At 39.9% G+C, this 23,200-nt stretch overlaps 1 protein-coding gene across 1 annotated transcript; it reads left to right on the plus strand.

Moving 5' to 3' along the window:
- Positions 1 to 1,111: 1,111 nt before the first annotated feature.
- Positions 1,112 to 22,925, plus strand: MOSPD1 (motile sperm domain containing 1). Its single transcript, XM_022554276.2, has 6 exons — positions 1,112 to 1,249; positions 12,637 to 12,891; positions 13,003 to 13,078; positions 14,546 to 14,763; positions 19,080 to 19,241; positions 21,328 to 22,925. The coding sequence occupies exons 2-6, from the start codon at positions 12,738 to 12,740 to the stop codon at positions 21,357 to 21,359; spliced, it is 642 nt and encodes a 213-aa protein (XP_022409984.1). The 5' UTR covers positions 1,112 to 1,249; positions 12,637 to 12,737; the 3' UTR covers positions 21,360 to 22,925.
- The last annotated feature ends 275 nt before the right edge of the window (positions 22,926 to 23,200 follow it).

Here is a 23,200-nt window from a genome sequence, read left to right on the forward strand (position 1 = left end):
CAGGAGAGAAAGGAAGACATATACATGACTAGTGATTACCTAAGTCAGGAAGAATTGCAAAGCAGAAAAAGTAACATTCTGTGATGGTGGTGCAGGAGTTAATGGTTCTCATGGACGATCCTGGAGGGTTTACCGGAGGAAGTGACATTTCTACTGGGCCTTGAAAGACAGAAGGGCATTATAAACTGTGAGAATCTGTGAGCAAAGGCATCCGAAGCCTGAGCCCATGGGAGATCTACTGGCAGCCCATTGCTCAGGTGGGACAACTGGGGGAAATTCTTTGGGCCTTATACTTGTGGGGAGGGGACCTGGAGTGGCTGTACCTTACTCTCCTTAATGGACATGATTAAAATTTAATTCTGAAAATTCTCTTTAATGGTACTCAAGGGGCCTATGAGCATTACTGACAGTGTGGCCTCCTCTCAAGGGGGAGTATTTTGGGCAGCCAGTGCTGGTTGAGTTGTCCCAGGCCCCACTGTCTTCCATGGATGGCCAGTTGATGGGCTCAGGTGTTGGGTTATCAGAAAAGGGTTGCAGAGGACCTCATATAAAATGCTAAGGGGTTGTAGATACTGCTGAGACAGTGAAAGGTTTTAAGCAGAAGAGTAACTTGTCACGTATACATCTTAAATCTCTCTGATTGCTGTCTGGGAGATGGTTTAGACAAAGACAAGAGTGGAAGGAGAGAGTCCAATCGGGAGGCTACTGCAAGAGTCCAAGCAAAAAATCATGGGGCCTAAACAGAGCCTGTAGCACTGAGGATGGCGTGGAGAAAGAGGGGGTTAATAAGACATCTCAGAGGCAGAATCAACTAGCCACTGTCCTCATTCTGTGTGTGTGTGTGTGTGTGTGTGTGTGTGTGTGTGTGTGTGTGTGTGTAGGGGAATAGGACGAGGGAGGAGTCAAGGGTCACTTCCTAACAAGTGCAATGAGAGATGGCCCTCTGTAAGAGTCCCCTTTCTCTTCAAGGGGCGGCAGGAAGGGAGAGGAGGGGCAGGTCAGAGACAGCAGGGAGAAATCCAGAGGCCAGGTGGCAGTAAGGAAGCCCCGCCCCCGGATCCGGCCCCGCCTCCGACTCCACCTCTTCTCCCTCTTCCCACCCACCCCGCAACCGCAGCTCATCCTCCAGGGCGGAGAGAGGTGGCATTTGAGTCCTCCGGTATCCCAGCAGGCAGTGCAGCCTAGAGATGCTGACAAAGGACTGGAGGGAGCAGTCGCAGCTGCTTTCCGAGGAACCGGTGTTGCCGAGGTGAGAGTCCCCCACCGTCCCGTCACCCACTTCCTCCGACTTCGGGAAGACGTGGAAGTTGCGTTGCCAAGAGACCCCGCGGAAAGAATGAGCTGTACCTAAACCCCGAGCTTGGCTCTGTGACTGACAGCCGGGCTCCGTGGCGCTGGGACGCGGGTGGGAGGTGGGGGGAAGGCAGATGGAGTCCTTTCTGCCCCATCTCTGACTGTCAGTTGCCCCGCCGCCCGCGGATCTCCGCCCCCGGATGGGGCTGGCGCGTGTGTGTTTCGCTTTTGCCCGGGCGGAGGCAGCTGGCGCTGGATCCTCCCGGTGCCTGCCCGACAGAGTTCGGTTGCCCCGGGGATGCGACTCCAGGGACAACTCTTTGGCGGATGTTTCGAGGAGGGCTGGGGGAGGGAGGTCGACTCCCTGTTCGGGATGACACTGTCCTCGTCCTTCCTCCAGTCCAGCCGGTCCCCGCGGCGAGCAATTGGAAGGAAACCGGCGGGGCTGGAGCGAGGCGTCCCGGGATGGCTGGAGGGCAATGAAAGCGGGGTGGAGAGGCTGGGAGTGAGAGCAAATGCCTTCTTAAAATGATTGGCGGGGGATGTAAGGGGTACGTGGCCTGTGTCTTCCCCCTTCCTGGACCTCCGTACGGATCCTGATGGTTGCACCAGCTGCTGGGCTGTAAACAGGCTCACATGACCGGTTTCACATGGAGCCGGCCGGTGTGGGGACGAGGGCTGGAAAGGCTGGGCCCCAGCCTGGTGGAGCTGAAGTCCTAGGATGGATCGTTTGATACTCCCTCCTCAGCCTTCCAGCCCTTCGTCAGTGCTCTGTGGTGTCCCCCCTGGGTAAAGTAACTGACATCTGTCCTCTCCGGATTGAAATAGCATTTCTGCCCCAGTAGACTCGAAAAGACCTCACTTCGGGGAGCGAGAGGGAAAATGTTAAGTGAAAAAGGTCCCGGATTTTTTTTTTACCTTTGAGGGAACTAAGAGAAGGACGGAAACCTGAAACATTGGGTCCTTTGGATCTTGCCTAAAAAGCAGTCCTGTACTTTTGGAATGCATTGTGTTCTTAATGTGAATTCCAGACAAAAAGGGGAAAATCTACTTCTTCAGGCAGGGCGCACATGGGATTTAATATATTCTTGATGGTGAAAATCTTGTCCACTTGTTTCCTCTAAGTGCTGGGAAATCTCTGCCGAGAAAATATCATATACAGGATATTAAATAGGGAGTGGACACCAACTTTTAGATTACACGTATATTTGGTTATAAAGCAGTGGGAAGTTTGGAAAACAGGAAACGGGGCCAAATGTGCCTTTCAAGTTGTTCACGTCTACATATCCAAACAGGATTCGAGATTAAACTGGATTCTGAAGCATTTCTAGAACTCTCAAAATAAGAGGTTTACTCAAATACCAGGATATTTGAAAATTTGGAATTCCCTTTATTTGGATTTCCTTTATTTATAGAATATAATTAAATGTAATGGACAATATTCAGTACAGAGTTACCATGTTATAGGCAAAGATAGAAAATAGAACAACTAGTTTATAACAATGCATGTTTCTCCCCTTAAATTGTTCATGCACATTTTCTTCCAAAATTTTTTATTTTCAATTTTTTTTCTCATGGACTTTTTACATATAAGTCCAATTTCTGAAAAGCAGAAAACAAGAAACTGCAAGAAGAGCTTCCCATTCCTCTAATAGCCCAATGAAGTAATTTGTTATTCTTTTTCTGATTTTAAAAAGTTTAACACGGAAAATAATTTAAAATCTTGTCTGAAACTTAGATTATTAGTGTTCTGAATCTTGTTTTACCACCTTGTAGCATTCTGGAGAATCTTGCCCTACAATAAATAGATTAAGTGATTTACTCTTTGAGGCCCTCCATTTCCTCATGTGTAATATGAGAGTTTTGTTTTAATCTCCAGAGCCCCTAATAGCTCTCAGATTCCATAAAGTGGTGCAGTTTTTGATTGGGCACTATTCTTGGATAAAATAAGCTGGTCAAATAAGGCAAGATGTTGGTATCAACTAAAAGGAACATGCAGCAAGTAACAAGAAGTACCCAGAATCCTAATAGAAATAGGAACTGCATTCTGCAAAATTCTTATTAGGTAAATTAACCGTATAGGTTGACCTGTACCTGTCTCTCCTCTCTATCAGGGAATTGAAGATTGCCCCTGCTAAACATTATAAATAACAGTTCCATCTGACTTTCTTGATCTTCAGGGCATAGTACAAAGTCTGATTCTTTCACTCATTCCAGCTTCTTCCTGAATTAAGTGGGCTATGTGATCAGTGATGAAATTTGAATAAAAAGACAGCTCTAGCAGGGCCTCACCTTGGCAGTACCTTGATTAGATCACCAGAACCAGTATCTGTTTTTCAGCTTTTCAGGGTTCAAAATTACATTTTGCCAGCACATCTAGAAACTATCAGTCAGTCTCAGGGATTGATCCATACTAACCAAACTCACAAGAGATTTCTATGTTAATATGAATACCAGTTTATTAATAAAGGGAGACGTAGAACTGCCAAGCAGACCAGAGATTCATGTACAAGCCAGGGCACCCTTTGGTCTTGACACTGTGGGAACACATAGAAATTGCTCTTGACCTCCCCTTTTTTCTAGGGTCTGTGTGGACCACTTCTTAAAACACTTAGTAGCTGATACAGTTGACAAAATTATAGCTTGCTTTTATATAAAAACCATTTTGGTTATACATTTGTATGGATATACCCTAGTCACCTGATTGAACTTGAGCCACCTGAAAAACATCTCTGAAATCTGTTTCCTCTCCATTCCTCCTGCCTTAGTGTAGGCCCTCATCTCTCCATGCCACATTCATTCAATATTTATTTATTTTTTACTGTAACTACTTTGGGGTAAGGCCCTTTGCTTGACTAGTCAATGGCAACCAGTTTCCTACTTCAGATCATATCCAGTCAATTCCCTGCTTCAAATCCTTCCGAGGTTTCCCTTGGCCTGCAGCAGTGCTTCTCAAAGCATGGTGTGCATCAGAATCATTTGCAGGGCTTATTAAAACACAGATGGCTGGGCCCCAACCCCAGAATTTCTGATTCAGTAGGTCTGGGGGGAACCCAGGAATCTGCATTTCTAGCAAGTTTCCAGGTGAAGCTGCTGCTGCTAGTCTGGTACGACATTTTGAGAAACACTCTCAAACTTGGCTTACAAGATTTTCACCATCTGCCTCCAGCTTACCTTTCCAGCCTTCTCTCGCCGCTCCCCATACGTGCTATTTTTTAACCGTAAGCAGTGCCAAAGCTCATTTTAAGAGTCCCTTTCATGCCTCCACACATACTCTTCCTTGGAATTCACCCCCGTCTCCCTCCACTCCTACTGCAAAGCCCTATTTAAGGCAGACTGTCACTTTCTTTATGCTCCCAGAGCGTTTTGTATCTATCAGCATTTTAACACTTGTCACATCTTATCCTAATTACTATGTATATCCGTTTTTCCTGCTAGACTCATTTTGGAGGACTGAGACCATGATTTCATCTTTTCTCCATATTCTTTAGCACAGTGCCTGGTATATAATAAGTGCTCAGTAAATGTTTGTTGAAATAATTTGTTATTTTATAACTTCTGAGAGTGCTCTATGTAGCAACATATGTATTTCATATAATGAGTTAATATAGATTTTGAGAATTGCACATACATCATGAAATAACTGAAGACATTGGGATAGTATAAAACAAGGGTTGGAAAGAACTAGTTTGAAAGAAATGTTTTAAAAAAGGCATTATTGGAGAGCATCCTTATTTCTTTTATTTCTTTATTTATTGGTCGCGCTGCGTGGCATGCGGGATCTTAGTTCCCCAACCAGGTATTAAACCCGTGTCCCCTGCTGTAGAAGCTCAGAGTCCTAACCACTGGACTGCCAGGGAATGCCCCATCCTTATTTCTTTTAAATCTTAAAAGGTACACTACTTAAGTTTTACATCTTAAATATGTAATAGCCTAGCACTACATATCATTTATAGCAGTCAATCTCATTAGTAAGATATCAAATTATACAAAAACCCCTCGAGATTGTATAAAAACAAAATTGCCTAATATTGAGCAGTGAACCATTTAAAAATATTGCGTGAACATTAGAACATCGCTTGTGAAAGAGCTGATTTTAGGAACAGACCAGCCATTAAAAAGCCTATTAGACGATACTGGAAACTCAGAGATGAGGAGAGCTGACTTTATGAAATGGGAAGGAAAGAGAGGTTTTAATACCAGTGAGAGTAAAGCAAAAGAACATATTGCTCTTCACTGTTTACTATCCAGTTGGCCATTGGCAAGGACTGCACCAAGTATGGAGGAAAGAGATAGCCCCTGTGCCCAGATAAAAGGGAGCTGGGCCTGAAGGTGGAGCTGGGAACCCTAATCAGTAAACACAAGAGCCAGGCACAGGTAGTAAGTAGCTGGTGCACTGTAGCCAAGCAGATGGGTCCCTAGTGTCTGCGAGAGGCTGTACTTCAAATCATCCTTAACTGTTTCAAACTTTGAACCACTTCTGTACAAGAATCCCCAAGGATCACTTATTTCATTTTTCTTGCAGGCTCCTCTCCCCCAGATAAGGGCGGGGCGGGGGTGGGGGGCAAATGACTATATGGTTTGCAAGGGGTTTCTATGCTCTTTAAGTCTCCAGGTTTTGAATCTTTGGGGATAAAAGATCTCGAAACTCCCCTGTTTATCTCAGAGCCTTATCTTTCCCTTCCTCTGGTCCATCCAAAGTGAGGAAGACAGAGAAAATAATCACACTTGGGGTATTGGTCTCTCTGGACTGATGGTGGAAAGTGTGGGTGAGGATTTCAGTGTGTTGAGGCTTTTTTTTTGGTGGGAGAGTAGTTTGCAGACTGGTCACAAGGTGGTGTGCACACATAAAGTTTTCGCTCAGATTTCATTCATGTTTGCATTTCTGTGCTTTGGGATCGAGGAAAAGGATGAGGCAGTCTCCTGTACCACCAGCTCCCAGCGGTTCTGTCTCCCTGTAAAGTCAGGGGTATGTCAGAGCCTCAGATTTCTAAACCCTGCTGGCCCAGTTGGGCACCGGGAGGCAGTGGAGATGAAGAGAGGGAAATGGGAGGGAGGGAGGAGGGGAGAGGCAGCTGGGAGTGTCGATGCTCTCCGTTGTCTTACTGCAGCCCATGGCAAGCAGCCACCATAGAGTTACTGTTCCTCTAATTGGGATCGGTTGCCTGTCTTTTGTGGATGAAGCGTGTTCAGCTATGGGGAAGGGGAATGTTTCTTGATGGAGGAGACATTTATTAGTGGATACCTGTAGGTTAACTGCTAAGTTCAGTATCTTCCAAGTGCCTAACGCTGAGCTTAAGTCTTTGGATGCAAAAAAACAAAACAAACAAAACAAAACAAACAAAAACCCCACAGAAAAACAATACGGCATTATGACTGAAATCTGGGGAGTCACAATTAGTCCACACAAAACAAATGTCAATGTATTCACTCTATCCAGTAAGTATATTAAAAAATAATGTAATAAAATTAGTGAAATGCTTGTAGATCAGAGCAGTAGCAGAAGGCCATAAAGAGGGGACATTTGTACTAGGCTTTGAAGAATGTGTAAAATTTTGGTGTCCAGAGAGGAAGAATAAAATAAACCTTGGTTATTATCGCCCTAATGAATAGTTACCTGCAGCCATAGCTCTGCTTTCACAATCAGGAAAAGAAAGTGTGCGCAACTTAGTAAGTGAAATTGTCTCTCAGTTTTTTTTTCTTGATAAAACTGAAAAGGAAACACATGCATCAAGACTTGAATTTTGGATCATCCTTTGAGAACTCTTCTCTTCTGGAAAAGCAGGGGAATTTCCTAGAGATGAGGGCATGTGTTGCCATCAGCATTAGGGAAGCAGGGTTTTTGAACTGAGACGCAGAGGAGAGGATTATTGTATAGGGAAGTGCGACTCTGGAGACCAGAGTTCTGCCACCAATATCCTGTGCAACCTTGCGTAAGACCCTTAACCATCCTGGGCCTGTTTTCCTTGTTGGTAAAATAAGGGTTAGGAGATGACATCCTTTGACTCTGTGTGTGCTTGACTTTTGGAAAGCAACCTTATTAACTGATTTACAGTGAGGTTTTACCGGCTTAGTGTATAATCTCTCCCCAGAATTTTTGCACTCTATCATTTTGCAATATTGACTAGAGCAAAGAGAAAGTGTTAGTCTCCGGAAAACCATCAATTAAAGGCAGGTATCATGGTCCATCATGTTTGTTGGCAGAGTCTGTAATATTGCACTGGTGACCTACTGCTAATTTCTCCCTAATCTCCTCTGGTTGGAGTTTGGGAGGCAATTTATATCTTAGCCAAGATAAGTGAGAAATGGGAACACAAATTCGAAAAGAGATAGTAAACTGCTCAAAAATGATTCAGCACTTTTAAGATGGTGACTAGGGGACAGACAGCCTATTCACAATTCATGGGAAAATATCCAACTCATAAAGAGAAAGCTTCAAAATTCAAAAATAAGAATTTCTACTAAGCCATCATTTAAAGCTAGTAAAAGTTCTACTCTGACCTATGCCAACTAACTTCCTGAGGTTAGAAGCAAGAGTTTAGCACTTGTTCTGTGTGTTTAATTTTGACTCCCCAGCCAGATTTATAAACCATCTCATACTCCTTTGTAAGAAAGTGTTACATTTTCCTAAGTTTTCAAGTCATCTTAAATAAATTTTGGTTCTTCCCATTGTAATGAGTTTCTGTTGCATATAAAATTATTTTAAATAATTAAAAAATAATTCTATTTAACACATAGTTTAAGGTTTTCAATGTTATTAAAAGATCATAAATGGAAAATGCAATCAACAGATTTTTCACACATTGTTTCTAAATTCCTTCTTATGTTTCAAAACTGGCACCTTTTTGGAACTTCCCTGGCGGTCCAGTGGTTAACACTCTGTGCTTCCACTGCAGGGGGCATGGGTTCGACCCCTGGTCAGGGAACTAAGATCCTGCATGCCATGTGGCACAGCCAAAAAAATAAAATAAAAGTTAAAAAAAAACCTGAGACCCTTTTCAAATTAGCCTCTAGTAGAGTTGTTGTTTGAGTCAACTTTTTTTTTTTTTTAGTTTTGAATTAGGTCTTCATGGGGTTCAGAACTCAAAAGATTTAAAAGGGTATCAGGAGAAAACTCCCCTCTCACCCCTGTCCCCAGCCATTCAGTTTGTCTTTCCAGGGGCAGTCCTGGCTGTCCTTCCAAAGATATTTTACCCATACCCAAGAAAATAGGTTTACATAGTCTTTTATCTTCCTTTTCTACACAAATGGTAGCATACCCTACTCTCTGCATCGCACCTTGCTTTTCTCACTTAATACTGCATTTGAAGATCAGTCCATATCCACACCACACAAAGAGCTTCCTCTTTCTTCTTGACAGAGAGCTGGTATCCCAACGAATGGCTATATCGTACTTTACTTAATGAATCCCCTATTAATGGCCAGTTGGGCCGTTTCCAATCTTTTGCTATTGACAACAACTAGCTCTTACTGCATGCCACGCTTCATTCTATGTGCCTCACATAAATTATTTTGTTAATCCTCAGTGCTGAAAAAAAAAAAAAAGCCCTGTCACATATATGATTTCACACAAGGGGAATATTTATGCCTGAGAAATTCCTAGAAGTAGAATGTCTAGATCTGAGGGTTAGGTGCATTCAATTTTGGCAGGTATAGTGGTTGTACCAACTTATATTTATATCCCCGCCAGCAATGTAAGAACATGCCTGATTGCTCCCACCATGTACTATCAAATTTTTGATTTTTGCCAATCTGACAGGTAAAAACATGTATTTCAAGTATAGCTTTAGTTTGTATTTCTCTTGTGAGTGAGCTTACACATCCTTTTGTAAGTTTAAAAATGATTTGTATGTCCTTTTCTATAAAATATTATAGTGTTTGCTTATTTTTATATTGAGTTGTCTTTTTTTAATGATTTGGAGGTCCTCTATATATAGTAGGGCAGTTAGACATTGCCTATGATATGATTAAAAATGTTTTTTTGGCTTTACTTATAAAACTTTTTGCCATGCAGAACTTTAAAAGTTTTTATATGGTTGAATTTACTAATAGTTTTTGGTTCCTGGTTGTTAGAAAGCCTAAAATTATTAAAATGATTTTCCATGATTTCTAGTGCTTTTATGCTTTTGTTTTTTTTATACATTTAAAGCTTTGATCCATTTGGAATTTACCATAATAAAATTCTGGAATTTTATAAGGAGTGAGGGATAAACTCAATTGTGTTTCTAGATGGATACCTGGTTTTATCAACATTTATTGACTGAACTATCTTCCATGAATTAGAGATGGCACCTTTTTAAAAAAAATCTTTTTTAAATTTATTTTTGGCTGCGTTGGGTCTTCGTTGCTGCGCACGGGCTTTCTCTAGTTGTGGCGAGCGGGGGCTACTCGTCGGTGCAGTGCGTGGGCTTCTCATTGCGGTGGCTTCTCTTGTTGCGGAGCATGGGCTCTAGGTGCGCGGGCTTCAGTAGTTGTGGCACGTGGGCTCAGTAGTTGTGGCTCACGGGGTCTAGAGCACAGGCTCAGTAGTTGTGGAGCACGGGCTTAGCTGCTCCGCGGCGTGTGGGATCTTCCCGGACCAGGGATCAAACCCGTGTCCCCTGTATTGGCAGGCGGATTTTTAACCACTGTGCCACCAGGGAAGCCTGAGATGTCACCTTTTATCATAAGCTAAATTCTCACCCTAACTGAGTTTTAGAGTAAGATGTTGAATATTATTTAGTGATGCCAAATTTGGATGTTCTATTCCTGGCAGCCAAGCTTACTAAGAAAGTAATTGTAGAGCTTATCATTTTCTATTGAAAAAAATAACATGCCAGACTTCTGAGAGGACATTATCCAAATAGAAATATGTATGGCTCTTAGGAAAGAAAAGAAATTCATGGCAAATAAAAACTCAGAATTAAAATGATTTAATCAGATGCTTTTTAGAATAACCTTAGTTTTATTTTATTGAAATGGCCAGTTAGTTTGGTATAGTGGAAAGAATACTGGACTAGGAGAGGCCTGCTGGCATTTTTTTATCAACCTTGGTCTCTTCCTAATTTAGTAATGGCAACAAATACTTAGAACAGCGCCTTGCCTATAACAAATGCTAAAGGCTTTACATAGATCAGTTCATTCAGTATATGTAATTAATAAAGAATTTGTAATCTGTTATGAATTAAACAAAAATAAAATATTATTACTAAAAAATATGTCTATAGGTGCTTTCAGCTTAGTCATAAAAACCCAAAAACCAAAAAACAACCTAACACTGTTATGGGCTACATGCATGCTATAAAGTATACAAATAGAAAGTGGAACCTGGGGCAGCTTGTGGATGATGACCTTACCAAGGTTCTCCCTTACCTTCACATTCCTGTGTCTTCCCTTATGCTGATCCCCAGGTCTCAATGCCCTCCCTACCTACTTCCCCCAACACAGAAGCTCGTATCCTTCTTTTCTTTAAGGGCCACCCCAAATGTTGTCTCCTGGCCTCTCTTCCAGGTAGAATTATTCATGCAGTCTTCTAATTCCCTAGCGCTTTATATACAACGGTATGCGTTATAATAAAGGTAGCTTAAATATTTATTTTGTCTCCTCAATTATACTTGAGTTTCTGGAGGGCAGAGTTTCTGGAGGGCAGAGTTTCTGGAGGGCAGGGCCTGTGCATTATTCATTTTTGTATCTCTGTGCAGCTCTTGACATAGTTCCTGGCCTATAATGTTCAGCTGAGAGAAAAGAATAAAAATTTGCATACATGATTATACAGTATCCTATTTGATAAAAGTGGGCAAGGCCTCAATCAGAATCTGAGCCCCGATAGCTGGTAAAAACCAAACGATGGGGTTTCCCTGGTGGCGCAGTGGTTGAGAGGCCACCTGCCGAGGCAGGGGACACAGGTTCGTGCCCCGGTCCGGGAAGATCCCACATGCCGCGGAGCGGCTGGGCCCATGAGCCATGGCCGCTGAGCCTGTGCGTCCGGAGCCTGTGCTCCGCAACGGGAGAGGCCACAGCAGTGAGAGGCCCGCGAACCGCAAAAAAACCAAAACAAACAAACAAAAAAAAACCAAACAGTGGTACAGCAGAAACTAACACAACATTGCAAAGCAGTCATACCACAATAATAATAATAAAAAACAACCAAACTATGTAATCATTCGTTATATTTCTCTCTGAGTGTATGAGAACCTGAGTGCAAAGTATTAAATGGATTTTGGCCTACTGTATTTTATAGGTGTGATCTACAGGGTGAAAATCAGACTTTTTCTATGACTGTATGTTTTAGCTTTCTCATTTTATTTTAAAAAGCCACACTTAGGGCGCTAGCTAAATAAGAATGTTGTTGATCAAAATTAGATTAGGAGACAAATACAGAAACATTACTTATCACACAGGCTACAACTCTCTGGAACATATTCAACAACCCCAGAAGGAATCCAAAAAGGTCTCTGAAGTTGGAAGAAAATAGCTCTCATGAAGTCTGTGTACTTGATGTAGGAGGGGAGGCACGGTGCCACTTGCATGCCAAGGCCTGCTTACTGACTTTGAATTTTCATGGAAAACTCCAAGGACTGCTTAGCAAGTTTGGATATGCGTCTTCTTTTCAAGACACTTTTCCTTGTCTTGGGTTTTGGTAGAAAAAACGATTAAGAGAACTCTTCCACCCATGCTGCCAGAAGGCACTAACTAAAGCATTGTTGAAATAAATGTTAAAAAAGTGAGTCTCGTGTTTTTCCTTTGTAAATCATGGAAGCTTACTTTGTTTTATTTATTTTTTTCATCTTTAAGAATTCTGATTGGCTCACATAAAATCAGTTGTGACAAAACTTTTTTTTTTAATCTGAGGTTTTAAATGAGTGACATCCTTTTCTATTGGTTTCTTTTTTTTTTATTGCGTTATGTGGGCCTCTCACCGTTGTAGTCTCTCCCGTTGCGGAGCGCAGGCTCCGGACGCGCAGGCTCAGCGGCCATGGCTCACGGGCCCAGCCGCTCCGCGGCATGTGGGATATTCCCGGACCGGGGCACGAACCCGTGTCCCCTGCATCGGCAGGCGGACTCTCAACCACTGCGCCACCAGGGAAGGCCCGAGTGACATCCTTTTGATCTCACCTTTTTGAGGGTGATTAATTTTAAGTAGGAAGCCTTCTTTATCATAGGTTGATATCCTGAATGTGAAAAGGAGCAAGTGTAAGTTTCTTTGCATAGTTTGGTAGAAGCTGTATAAGTAAGCCAAGCGGAAGAGTCAAAAGGCATGTTTAAATGATTTGGGGACTGTTATAATGCATGCTAACCATGCTAGTCAGAGCTGGCTCATGATTACAGGTATCACTCAGCTTGCTTTTTCTCTTCTCTTTCCAGATTGCCAAAATGCTTTGGAGTTTTTAACTGATTTTAAGAAAAGCCCCAAATAGATTTGAGACTGTAAAAACTGAAGCCGCAGCAAGGGGGATTCAGTGCCAATGCATCAACAAAAAAGGCAGCCAGAGTTAGTGGAAGGAAATCTTCCTGTCTTTGTGTTTCCCACAGAGCTGCTATTTTACGCAGATGACCAGTCAACACATAAGCAAGTGTTGACGCTGTATAATCCCTATGAGTTTGCCTTAAAGTTCAAAGGTGAGTCTCCTAGGTGTATTTTCTGGATTTTAACTACTCCCTACTAATTTTTGACTTGTAGAAACTAATTTTTTAAAAAACACTAATGGCCATTGTGACTTTTTCTTTCAGTTTTGTGTACTACTCCAAATAAGTATGTTGTCGCTGACGCTGCAGGTGCAGTAAAGCCTCAGTGTTGTGTGGATATGTAAGTCACAACCACTTCCTGGTAACATGTTTTCAGTGTGTTAATATTTATGTGTTTAACTTGGAAAAGATCTTTTCTTGAAGCTGCTCCCACATAGGCCTTCATTATATTTTGAATTTTTGCTGAGAGTTTGTCCCGCAACATACTTTTTAAGAAGTTTCTAAGAAATTCTAAACAGGTTGGCCAAATAATAATTCATTATGTTGGAGCTGATGTGTGTGTTAATATTTCCACGAGCACTTCCTCATTGTTGTGCTTTTATTCATAGCAGGGAGATTTATGGAGGCAAAGTTCTAACTTATTCCTTTAAATTTCTCTAGCTATAAGAGGGAATTTAGCCCTCTTTGGAACATCTTGCTGTTATAGTGTCATTTGTGGAACTAATAATACTATGCTCTCAGAACAATGGTCATATAAATTCATCTGAAATGATTCAGCTAATAAAACTGAAAGTTAGTCTATACAAACAGGAAGCGAGTGTATAACTACTCATCTGTAAAAGGTTATCTGAGCTCTTCCAGATAACTTCGTCTTAGAGTGTCAGATAAATGATTGTTTGTTCAAGCTGTTCATATTTAATTTTCACTTTAGAACTAGTGGTGACCAGATGGATCCAATGACCAGCCCTTAATTTAAGCTACCAAGTAAACTGTATTTGTTTAAATCTTCCGTTGAGAATGAGAAGCAGAAGTCTTTTCTCTTGCATACATTTTCATCATCTCAGAGCCATAAAATGATGTATCTTTGAGGACGCGTTTTTGCACATTTTTTTTGATTTTCGTTCAGTACGTAATAAGCACGGACTATTGCAAAGAAATATAGTCTCTTGCCTAATCAATGTTTTATCTTTGACTCAGTTGTTCTGTGTTCTCTATTAAGAACGAAGTAAAATAAATGGCACTGCAGATAACTTGCATAAAATTTATAGTACTTTATATACTCTTTTCAGAGAAACACAGAAATGCATTGTAAGCCTTCTGTTGCATTGGTCTTACTGTGTTACCTACTTATTCAATTGCTTATTTTTGCCTTTGTGCATGGACTTCAATTTTAAGTGTAGGGTGAGGTTCGTTATTTTGTTACTTGAACAATAAATAAGTGGCAATAGGAATTTATGAGACTTTTGTGGGGAAGAAACAATTTCACATATCCTGTTTAGTGAACATTGCTGTACACAGATAGCCAGGAAAAAAATGTCATTGCTAAAAGGAATTTTCTTTACCTATCATTCTTTTTTTTTACTTTTCTTTATTTATTATTCTTAAGATGACTCTTATTCATCAAATATTTCAGAATTACCCATTTCTTTTTGGGTTATACTGTAATTTTTTTTAAAGTATCACTAGCAAATTTCTGTATTTGAGTATTTGGTTATAGTCAGTTAATATGTATGAAATCTCTTGCTGAATTCCGCTTGACAGGCCCCCAGAAACCTAAACAGCATTTGTTCTTTTTTAATGTTTCCAGTGTGATTCGTCATAGAGATGTTCGATCCTGTCACTATGGTGTAATAGACAAATTCCGTCTCCAAGTTTCCGAGCAAAGCCAGAGGAAGGCCTTAGGAAGGAAAGAGGTCGTGGCTACTCTTCTCCCGTCGGCAAAAGAACAACAAAAGGAAGAAGAGGAAAAAAGAATAAAGGAACATTTAACTGAAAGTTTATTTTTTGAGCAGTCGTTTCAACCAGGTAGTCTGGATTGTTTTTAAAGCCCTTTTGAGGTCTTACACATTTCTTACTTTAAGAGAATCAGGGAGCAAAGAATAATTACTAGAACAATAACCTGCTGCTCTAAACCTAGTCGACTACTTCAAAAGTGAATGAAGAGATCAGGTACCTAGAATCGAACAAGAGGCCTAGAGCTGGCCTTTCAGCGGAGAGAAGAGCTCCCGCTAGATGAGGTTATAAGGAGAGGGCAGTCGTTGCCAGAGCCTTTTCAATCTATAAAACCTGAGACTGCAGGCCTTGTGCTTTATAATGCTAGCACAATTTGGCAATTCTATACTTTTGTTTCTGTGACTTTCCTATATCCTTTCTCATTTAATTAATTCGAAGAAGGAGAGAGATTGTGTTTGGCAATAGGCCAAGTTTGGTGCACTGTTCATATTATTTTGAAAAAAAAATCTCATTAAAGTTGAAGTTAATTAAACTAAGTAGATTATAATATCCCCTGTGGGCTATTAATTGAATCCCTCTCCATTCCTCATTTCCTTCCAGCTTAGATATTCAGGAGTGTTATGATATATTCTTTCAACATCGACACGATCCTCATAGTCAACTCTTGGACGTCATTCCGCCTCCCTCTGAACTTCTCATTATCTCCCTACAACCCTATTATAAGGGGAGGAAGATAAAATTTTCCATAGAAAAGCATGGAAACTTTTTGACCGTGATATATGAATGTGATAACAGCTGTCCTTGAAATTGCAACATTATATATGAGGGATTAAAAACCATCTAGTTGTCATTACATTAATTCATAGATCCCTATCAGTTTGTTCATCTTAGAACGTTTATCTCGACAAGACAGGGAGTAATGCCCCTTTGATTTACTGGAGCCAAGTGTCTTCTCATTCCGTGCAAGGAGTGCCCAGATTTTCTGGTGATACCAAGACTAGGAACTAGGTAGTAACTAGTAGATTGTTTTCTTCTCAGCAACTATTATTAACTGACAGGACCAGTTTTTCATGTTTCGAAGCTGAAAGAGAATCTCTGTCAAATGTCACTTCGATGTCCAATCAATACTGTGAAGTTGACTTATAAATAGATATGAAATGCAAGATTCCTCTTTTAAAATGCCTCCTGTAGAACAAGAAAGGCCATTTGAGCATTTGGTTTTGGGTGTTAATTTTATAATTTAAAGTAAAGTGGTCGTTACAGATCATTTTGGTATTTAACAGACTGATTTAATGCCGAAGAATAATAAGGGTTAAAAGTTTACTGTTTCATATATATATATTTTTTTTCTTTTATTTTTAAATTGTTAGAATTCAAGCGAAAATCATCCTAAAATACAAATGTGTATTAATTATTTTATTATTTTATTTTTATAATGAACCTTTGTATCTGAAGTACATTAGAGAATTCTTCAAATGGTAAAATTGGAGTAGGTAGATGAATAGAATAGGTGATATTGGCATAGCACATGGTGGTCTCTGTTTTGGGAAAAAAAAACAAACAAACCACACACCTCTCTAAGCCATCCCGGTCAGGAAGCTCAAGGAAAGCAGACATCTTATTTGTCTTGTTCATCAAGTTCATCACTTGTTCAGCACAGTGCCTGGCATACACAGTAGTTACACAGGAAATATGTGCACGGGCCTCACTAGGAAGGCTGGACTTCTCAGCTGGTAGGGGCAGCTGGGCTGGTTTTCTTTGTCTTACAAGGTTTCCACGGCTGCTGCCCTCTAGAGCAAGGGCGGCAGCACACACTAGAGCTCCCCGCTCCCCGCAGGTACCGCAAGATTGTGAGGGTCTCTCTGTGAGTTTAGCTGGAAAAATCGTTGGCGGCTGTATCGTGAAAGATTTGGATTTTAAAATGTGGTGAAAGGCAGTACAAATGAGAAATTTCTTCTCAAGTTATGTATTATATAAAGAGACATATAGTAGTAACAAATTTAAAAAAGTAACCAGCACCTATAATCCCACACACTTGACAGATCTGCTTACATGTGTTCCATGTTACTTTCTAGACCTCGTCTATGTGCATAAATACAATTATATATATATATATATACTCTTTTTTTTAACAGAAAAAAATATATATGTATATATTCTTTTTTTTCATTTAACAGAAATTGAAGAGAAACCCACAAAGCATACTTTCACAAAATACCAAAGCCCAGGTCATTAAAAAGTTATTTTAAAAAGATTCAGCTGAATCTTAGAGGGTTCGTCTTAATTACATTATTAATGAACTGCTATGTCTATGCCAGGTTTGAGCCAGTGCTCTCTGGCTTAAGAAAACTGCGTTCTTTATTATGGTTTATAATAATAAAGAATTGAAAATGACCTAAAAGTCATTTAGGGGATTGATTAAATTACGAATATTCATAAGATGGAATGTCAGGCAGACATTTACAAGGATTTGATAGAATGGTAGATAGTTATATATGGACATAGAAAGAGGTTCGAATATATTTCCAAGTGAGAGAAAAAAAGTTATAGAACAGTATGTATAGTATGGTCTCATTTAAGTAAAAAAATCATTTTACATGTTTATATGGGCATTTATAAAATCTGAAAGGATCTATACCAAGCTGTTAACAGTGTTATCTCTAGGAGGATGGGATTACAGAGGAACCTTTATGTTTTCTATATCTCTAAAATTTTTACAACCCTGTAGTATCAGAAAAACTTTCCACTTTGAAAAATGTCAAGCATTTATGTGAATGTTTTTGGAATTTCTCTAAATAGTAAAAATTCCTTGAAATAATCTTTACTGTGGGTTTGCATTGAACAGTGTAGTCGTGATAAATATTTTCCTTGAAAACTTACCTTTGCAATAAATATAAAGTACTACATTCGTTAGCAAAAGATAGACTTGTTTTTAGGCATTTATGCTATTGTTTCATCTCAAGCAATAATCACTATAAAATTTGAATTTGTTTTCACCTGTCTGTCTTTGGTGAGGCTCAATTAAACTTCACACAACAGCTATGGTATTAATAATTTAGAAAAGCTGCATCTAATAATAAAATGAACAGCATTATTTCATTAATAAAACACAAAGATTGTGTTGCTGTTGGCTATTCCTTTTAATGAAAGGAAGGGTAGTGGGAAAAGCCGTAAGACAGAAAATGCTGGTGGGTTTCTTAAAAATATGGGTATGAATATTGTACACATACAACCAGAACTGTAGAATAGCAGGCCAATAATAAATATTTTTTAATTTTATTTTATTGCGGTAAGAATACAACAAGATATCTGCTCTTTTAACAAATGTTCGTGTACAGTATAATATTGGTAACTATAGGCACAATGCCGTACAGCTGATCTCTAGAACTTATTCATCTTGTATAATTGAGATTTTTACGCCCATTGATTAGCAACCCAGCCCCTGGCAACCACCATTCTGCTCTCTGATTCTATGACTTTGACTATTTTAGATTCCTCATATAAACGGAATCATGCAGCATTTGTCCTTCTGTGATGGATTTATTTCATTTAGCATAATATTTGCCTGACATTGTTTCTGCTGCTTTCTTACTTCTATGCTATAAATGGGGGTAGAGTGGAGGGCAAGAATTTTCATAGGCAGCTTTAATAACATTAAAGTAGAACGTTTTGCCGCCTTAACACCTTCAAAAATGATAGCAGGATGCTGCAGGTATTAGGACCAAACCTGTCTCGAGACCTACCAGAGATACTCCCAGAAGGTAGTGGAGCTCTACTGCAGTGGGCTCCAAAATGGAGTACACACAAGCAGTGCATTGGGGGTATGGGAAGAAAATGCCAGAACTTCAATTTCTATCTATTTTTAGCCCATTCTCTGCACAGATAATACATGCTTGAACACTTTCTACGAATTCCGGTGGGGTAGTGGGGAAAGGATGATGACCACTGTCCTCTTCGGTAGGAACTCACTACCTCACATTCCATCCTGTAATGGGCTTCCAGATAAGTCCAACAGATCAGGCCCCACGAAATGGGAATGATGGGGAAAGAATCAGAAAAGTTAGGCAAAACCAGAATCCTGGTGAGTGATGGCCAGTCTGTGTGAATGAACTTTTGTCTTAAGTTGTTTTTAGAAGCAAGCTCAGGGGGCTTCCCTGGTGGCGCAGAGGTTGAGTTCGCCTGCCGATGCAGGGGACACGGGTTCGTGCCCGGGTCCGGGAAGATCTCACATGCCGCGGAGCAACTAAGCCCGTGTGCCATGGCCGCTGAGCCTGCGTGTCCGGAGCCTGTGCTCCGCAACGGGCGAGGCCACAACAGTGAGAGGCCCGTGTACCGCAAAAAAAAAAAAAGAAATAGAAGCAAGCTCAGGGATTTTTATCTTTTTACAGAAAACAGAACTGTCTCCTCAGGACCTAGTTTACTAACTGTCTTCCTGGGAGTTGTGTGTATTGCAGCTCTGATGCTTCCCACGCTGGGGGATGTGGAATCGCTGGTGCCGCTCTACCTCCACTTAAGTGTCAATCAAAAATTAGTGGCTGCTTATATCTTAGGTAAGTGTTTTAAAGGTGCATTGGGGCATATGTGTAGGCAATTTGTTTTCTTGAAAAGAATAATACATTGTTCTTTTCTTTATTCCATTCTTTCTTCAAAAAATCTCTTCTGGACTAAACTGTGTCCTAAATACCTGCAAAATACATTTGTAAAAACATGAGAATTATGGAAACACTCACATTAAACTTCAGTAGTCCAAGGATTCCTAACCTGAATCAAGGCCCAGAATCTTTAAATGGCTTGCCCGAGGTGTATTGATTACAGTTGATTCTCTTTTTAAAAAAGTTATTTAAAATTTTAATACAGTTTTTAAAGGTTACTTTCCATTTACAGTTATTACAAAATATTGGCTCTATTCCCTGTGTTGTACAATACATCCTTGAGCCTATCTTACACCCAATAGTTTGTACTTCCCACTGCCCCACCCCTATTCTGTCCCTCCCTGTGTAGGCAGTTTTTATGGCCTGGAGGTGGTAGTGGCGGTCTTTATGTGTGTGTGGGATGATGGTGGTGGCTTGATTTTTTTTTTAAAAGAAAAACAGATTGCTTCAAAAGCACGTTGAGATAAAGTGCGTTTTAAGATTTAATTGTTGGCTCACATTTAGTTCTTTTCAGCTTGTTTATCTAGTACCTAATACTGTATTTTTCAGTTATTTTCCTTTTGCTGATTTACAGTGGTATAAAACATGTATAAAATGTAAAATGCATACATTCCATGATACAGCATTTTTACTTCTAGGAATTGATCCTAGGGAAACATACAAAGCGCATGCAGTGATAAAGATGAACAGGGAAGCCTTGTTTAATGTTGTGACCCTTTCTCTTTAAACCAGTTCCCTTGTTGCCTGTTGAATCATTCTTTCAGTCATCCTGGCTTGAAACCTTATAGTTAATTAGTTCAAATGAACAAACATTCATTCAGTACCTACCATGTGTCAAGGATTAGGGTTCTGGTGATGAATGACTCTCCTCATCGTCTCCTCTCACCTCTTCTGAGGTGCCAACTCTTTTCAGTATTCTCTCTCAGAATTCCTTGGTGTGCTCCCTTTTATAAAATTTCTAAATTGTCTTCTAAGTTGTCTCCGACTTCTGTCTGTGTCCCTCCTATTCCTATTCCTCCCCTTTACCCCCATTATCTCCCCCCGCAAATCATCCATCACGTTACTGTCAGGTTGATTTCCATCCTGTGTTGATTTCACCACCACCACTCCCTACTCAACAACCTTCAGTGATTCCCCATAATCCGTAGAATGAAGTATAACTCCATAGTTCGGCATTGAAGACTCCACACTCTGAGTCCTCTCTGAGCTACTCTTGTCTAGCTGCTTCCCTATGTAACTTCTTGATTAGAGTGCGTTAGGTTATTTATTGATCCCCACAAAGCTCATCTGTAGCCCCGGTCCTACCTCCATGCCCTTGCTCTTGCCATTCGCTCACCTGAAGTGCCTGCGCATCATACTGTTCTGTATCTTTCCTGTCCATCTTTTAGGCTTACTTCAGCTTGACCTTTTGGGGCATCTTCTCGGACTGCTCCAGTCCTATGTGATTATTTTCCTTCTCTGTACTTTATCACTCACTTTTTAAAAACCACTCATTTAGGACTGAGGATATTCTTATATTATTAAATTTTTTATGGTTTTATGTATGGAGTCTCTTCAAAAGAAACAAGCTAAGCAGAAATACTATGCTTCTGTCTCTTTGTGGCCCTAGGGCCCTGGGATACAAACAGGCTTGCATTGTTTTTGTTGATGAAATTAGCAGGCTTTACTGACACTTTAAAATGCCATGTCTGCTATTATTATAGTTGTCGTGACTGGATAAAGCGAGAGATATATTTGATGGTTAAAAAATTAGCTACGGCCAGACATTAGTGATTGCATTAAATCTATCCAATGACTGCCTATTGCTGTAAATTGGATTTCTTCTGTATAGTATCAGCTAAATTCAAGTTGATTTTGAGTTCTTGGTAGAGTCCCTGCCTATGTGCTGTGTTTTATTTGCTCACTGAGGTGTAAACAATTATTTATTGAATGGAAGATTTTGTAAAATGCATGTCCTTAACTATTCTCCAATTTTTTCTTTCAGGTCTTATCACAATGGCTATACTTAGAACATGAGCAAGGAATTCACTTGACTTCTGAAGTAGATTTATCTTGAAAATATGAATGTGGACTGCCTTTTATCTTTATTTCACCCCATTAACATGCTACAAACTATTGATTGATTTACAATCATTGCAAATGTATAATATATATTTTAAATTACTCTATAATTTTATTCCAAGGACTCCAGCACATTATGTTACAGGCAGCAAGGAAGCTTCTGAGTGACACTTAGGAAATTTTTTGAAGAAATCCTTTTTATATCTAAGCCAACCATGCAAAAGACTTTAATTAAGACATTTGTTATTTTCTCATCTTTTTTCTAATTCACTTTGATTGTTGAGGTCATGTATCCTTCAAAGTTAAAGGCCTAAAAGAGCGAACTGACCAGCCTGAAAATAAAATTACATTTATTTCCTAGCTACGAACATCAATGTTACTATATAAATTATGCCTTGTCCTCTATCATTATATACAGTCGCCATGGTGTTTCTAAAAATAAGAGTTTTACAGTTAATGTGTAGAAGGTACAAAAATGAAAAAGCATAAAGTACTGAGGGATCATGTTTATCTTAGGGTCTCACAGAAGACAGGACATATTTAATTCATCTGGTGAACTACAGGATAGGTTGTGGTCCAGCCACCAAGAAGTAGGGTGACCATTCTGTTTGGTCTAAGAATTGTGAAGGAAGGTAGGCATAATGCCTTATGTTAATAGGAGGAAAAATCACTTTATCTTTTCTCCCCAGCCCTTTGCCTGACTGTAAGCTACTGGCCCAGATGGGGACTACCAATGCCAGGTGGTTTATGTGGAGATGATTTTTCACCTTTAAACTCTAAGCCAAGTACAAAAACTCCTTAATATCTGTGTCTATTTTTTATCAGTCACTGAGACAATTTTTAAGTTTGTATTTATTATTAAAACAACTTTACCAAAAAACGTCCCCAAAGCACAACTATGTACATTTATTTATAGCCTCTTCTGATCTCTAACATATATATGCAGTTTTAACTGTTATTGTTATAGTATCTGATCTTTTGACTTAAGATTTTTATCTGAGAGCACAATGCATTGAGTCTCTTGAAAATCATCTTCCAGATCTTTTTACAGAATGAACTTATGCACTGCTACTGTAGTATTCTTAAGGAATATATGTAAACACGAGATGTATGCCTGAGGTTGGGTTTTGCAGGAAACAGTACTTTGCTTCTAAAGTAAAAGCTTTTACATATACTCTTTCATAGAAAATCCTCATTGTTTAACCATTTGGGGAGCATAAATCATTAAATGGATCATGTCTGTACGTTGTATAATGACTAAAAGCACATAAATGTAATCTATTTTGAACTTTGTAAAAAAAAACCCTTGTGTTTGAAGGTTATCCTTCTTTCTCTGTCCATCTCAAGTCGCGTGTGTGTGTGCACGCGCGTGTGTGTGCGTGCGCGCGCGTGTGTGTGCGTGTGCAGGTGCACGCACATGTGTGTGTGCATGTGATAACACATTGTAAAGAACAGAAATTACTTTAAAAAAATAAAAGAAAATGGAGACCTAAGTTTCACAACGATTGACACATTTTGTTTCGGTATATCTCTGAGGAACTCAAAGTCTCCTGTTTCCCAAAGCTGTCTCCTATTCCTGTGAGTTAAATAAGCAAAAATAAGAAGTGAAATATGTGAGCTAAAATGTCTTAAGTTTTTAAATTTACCAAAGGAGTTCATTTGTTTTTACAGTTTTTGAATAGGTAACAGTTACGTGCTTCAAAAATCAAAAACTGTAAAAAGGTATACAGTGAAAAATCTCTCCTCACCATCCCTGTTCACCCCGTTCCCTGTCCACACAGCTCCTTACAAGTGAC

The sequence above is a fragment of the Delphinapterus leucas genome, chromosome X (assembly GCF_059928025.1).
Source record: "Delphinapterus leucas isolate spDelLeu-1000000601 "Yukka" chromosome X, BTC_Dleu_Yukka2, whole genome shotgun sequence".
Lineage (NCBI taxonomy): Eukaryota > Metazoa > Chordata > Mammalia > Artiodactyla > Monodontidae > Delphinapterus > Delphinapterus leucas.

Bases quoted from the DNA above. Each gene is read 5' to 3' on its own strand.
- MOSPD1 (XM_022554276.2), top strand. From the start codon at position 12,738: ATGCATCAACAAAAAAGGCAGCCAGAGTTAGTGGAAGGAAATCTTCCT. The intron at 13,079-14,545 runs GTAAGTCACAAC...TAATGTTTCCAG, and splicing joins CCTCAGTGTTGTGTGGATAT to TGTGATTCGTCATAGAGATG. The intron at 19,242-21,327 runs GTAAGTGTTTTA...TTTTTCTTTCAG, and splicing joins AGTGGCTGCTTATATCTTAG to GTCTTATCACAATGGCTATA.